Raw genomic sequence first — 1,843 nt, forward strand, 5'->3', positions numbered from 1 at the left:
GGCCATTCAGCTTTTTATGAGACCAATCAGGTGCCTTAGGCAGGCAAGGGTGAAACAGCAACACATTTTTACATAATTAAACAAGTACAGCATGAACAAATGCAACACATCTTTACATCATTAAAGTAATATTCCACGATAATAGTCTGTGTTCTTTTTGTTGTTTTTTTCTTTCTGTTTTTCGTGAGCGTCAGCATGTGTGAATGTGTACCATCTGCATCACCTGCATGTGTGGTGCCCACAGAGGCCAAGAGGGCTTCAGCTCCTTGGTGTTCTGTGTCTTAAGGTGAAGGCCTCACTATGTTGTAGGCCCAAGCTATCATCCTGCCCCCCTCTTGTGTGTGTGTGTGTGTATTCATTTGCTACAGATAGTAAAGCACACTACTCTTTAAGAAAACTTTTAAAGCGCAGATGAATGTGACCAAACAGGAAAAAGAATGTGGCCTCTCCACTCCCACGAGCACTGCTGGGATGTGGCTGCCATCGCTCTTGGTGCCCTCTGTACTTGTACATGGATGAAATCTTTTTGAGATGAGAATGTTTCCATCTTGTTTTTGTGCTCTGTTTTCCACCAGATCATCAATCATTTTTCTAAGCCGTGAGAAAACGTGTAGATATACTTTAGGAAATACTTCAGTATTTCATGGTATGATATCCCTAGTTTACTTAAGCAGTCTTTTAAAACTATATATACGGGCACGTGTGTGCCCCGACACCTCTGTGGAGATTAGAGGACACTTTTGGGATGGACCATGCGAGCCTTGGGGCTTGAGCTCAGGTTGTTGGGCATGGCAGCACGTGCGTTTATCCTCTAGGACATCTCACCAGCCTGTAACCAGTCCTTTCTGTTAGATTTTTAAAATCATTTCCGTGTTCTCGTCACTATAAATACCCTGGGAGAAACGTGTTGGACTAAGTCACCACGTACATTGCAGGTTGTGTTCTTTAGAGTTTGGGGGAGAGGAACGGTTCTGGGTTTTGTTTTATTTTTCATCAAATTAAGCCGACCAGTGTAGGTTTCCCTGTTCCTTAAGCGTGTCCATCACACTCCCCCCTCGCTGGCGTTCACTGTCACATGGAAACTTGGACTGAATTTCTGGGAAAAAGCATGAAGGTGTTACTTTGTATCCCCGATTCCATTTGTACTGTCATGATTGGATGTGTGTCCCCTTTCTGTGAGAATGTTTGACTTTTCATCATAGATTGTGTGTGCACGGGTGTGCGCTTGGGTGCGTGTGCTCAGTTTTTCCTCTGAGATATATTCCTGCTTCCCTGGTGTTTACTGACAGTAGTCACCTGGCGACGGTTTGTTAAGTAAGTGGAGATAGTGTTTCCTGGGCCTGAGAAGTGGTGACTGTTCTTTCTCAGACGTCCAGGTAGAGGCTGGGGACGGGCTGTTCTGCCCATGTGTCGCAGGGCCTCTGTATGTTTCTTTTTACGGTGTGGGGAAAACAACCCCTAAGAGGGGTGCGTTTGAGCGGGAATCAAGCTGTCTGCGGTAACCACACCTCTTGCTTGCCCCTCTGACAGGAGGAAGGACGTGGAATGTCAGAAGTTCTTCAGGAAAGTCCTCAAGAGCTCTTTCTTCCAGGTGCTCATGATCAGCGCTATCACCACCAATGCCGCCTTCATGGTCTTGAAGACCGATTACAACATACATTATAGGATGTTCCAAATCTTCGAGGTGAGCACATCAATGCTTTTAGTCTGCGTTGTCTGTTTTATTTCTGAAAATGTTAAAATATTTCATGGGCATTTTGCTGCTAGAACTTTTCTATAGAAACAGTTTAAAAGACCTTTGACCGCCGGGCGGTGGTGGCGCATGCCTTTAATCCCAGCACTC

General features: G+C 45.2%; 1 protein-coding gene across 2 annotated transcripts in view; it reads left to right on the forward strand.

The window, feature by feature from the left end:
* The window catches only part of Catsper3 (cation channel sperm associated 3), a 24,228-nt gene that overhangs the window by 4,736 nt on the left and 17,649 nt on the right, over window positions 1-1,843 (forward strand). For both annotated transcript variants that reach the window (XM_005355255.3, XM_026783079.1), the window contains exon 2: window positions 1,531-1,684. In XM_005355255.3, coding sequence (XP_005355312.1) covers window positions 1,531-1,684 — 154 coding nt within the window. The remainder of the gene's footprint in view (window positions 1-1,530; window positions 1,685-1,843) is intronic.

The sequence above is a fragment of the Microtus ochrogaster genome, chromosome 16 (assembly GCF_000317375.1).
Source record: "Microtus ochrogaster isolate Prairie Vole_2 chromosome 16, MicOch1.0, whole genome shotgun sequence".
NCBI lineage: Eukaryota > Metazoa > Chordata > Mammalia > Rodentia > Cricetidae > Microtus > Microtus ochrogaster.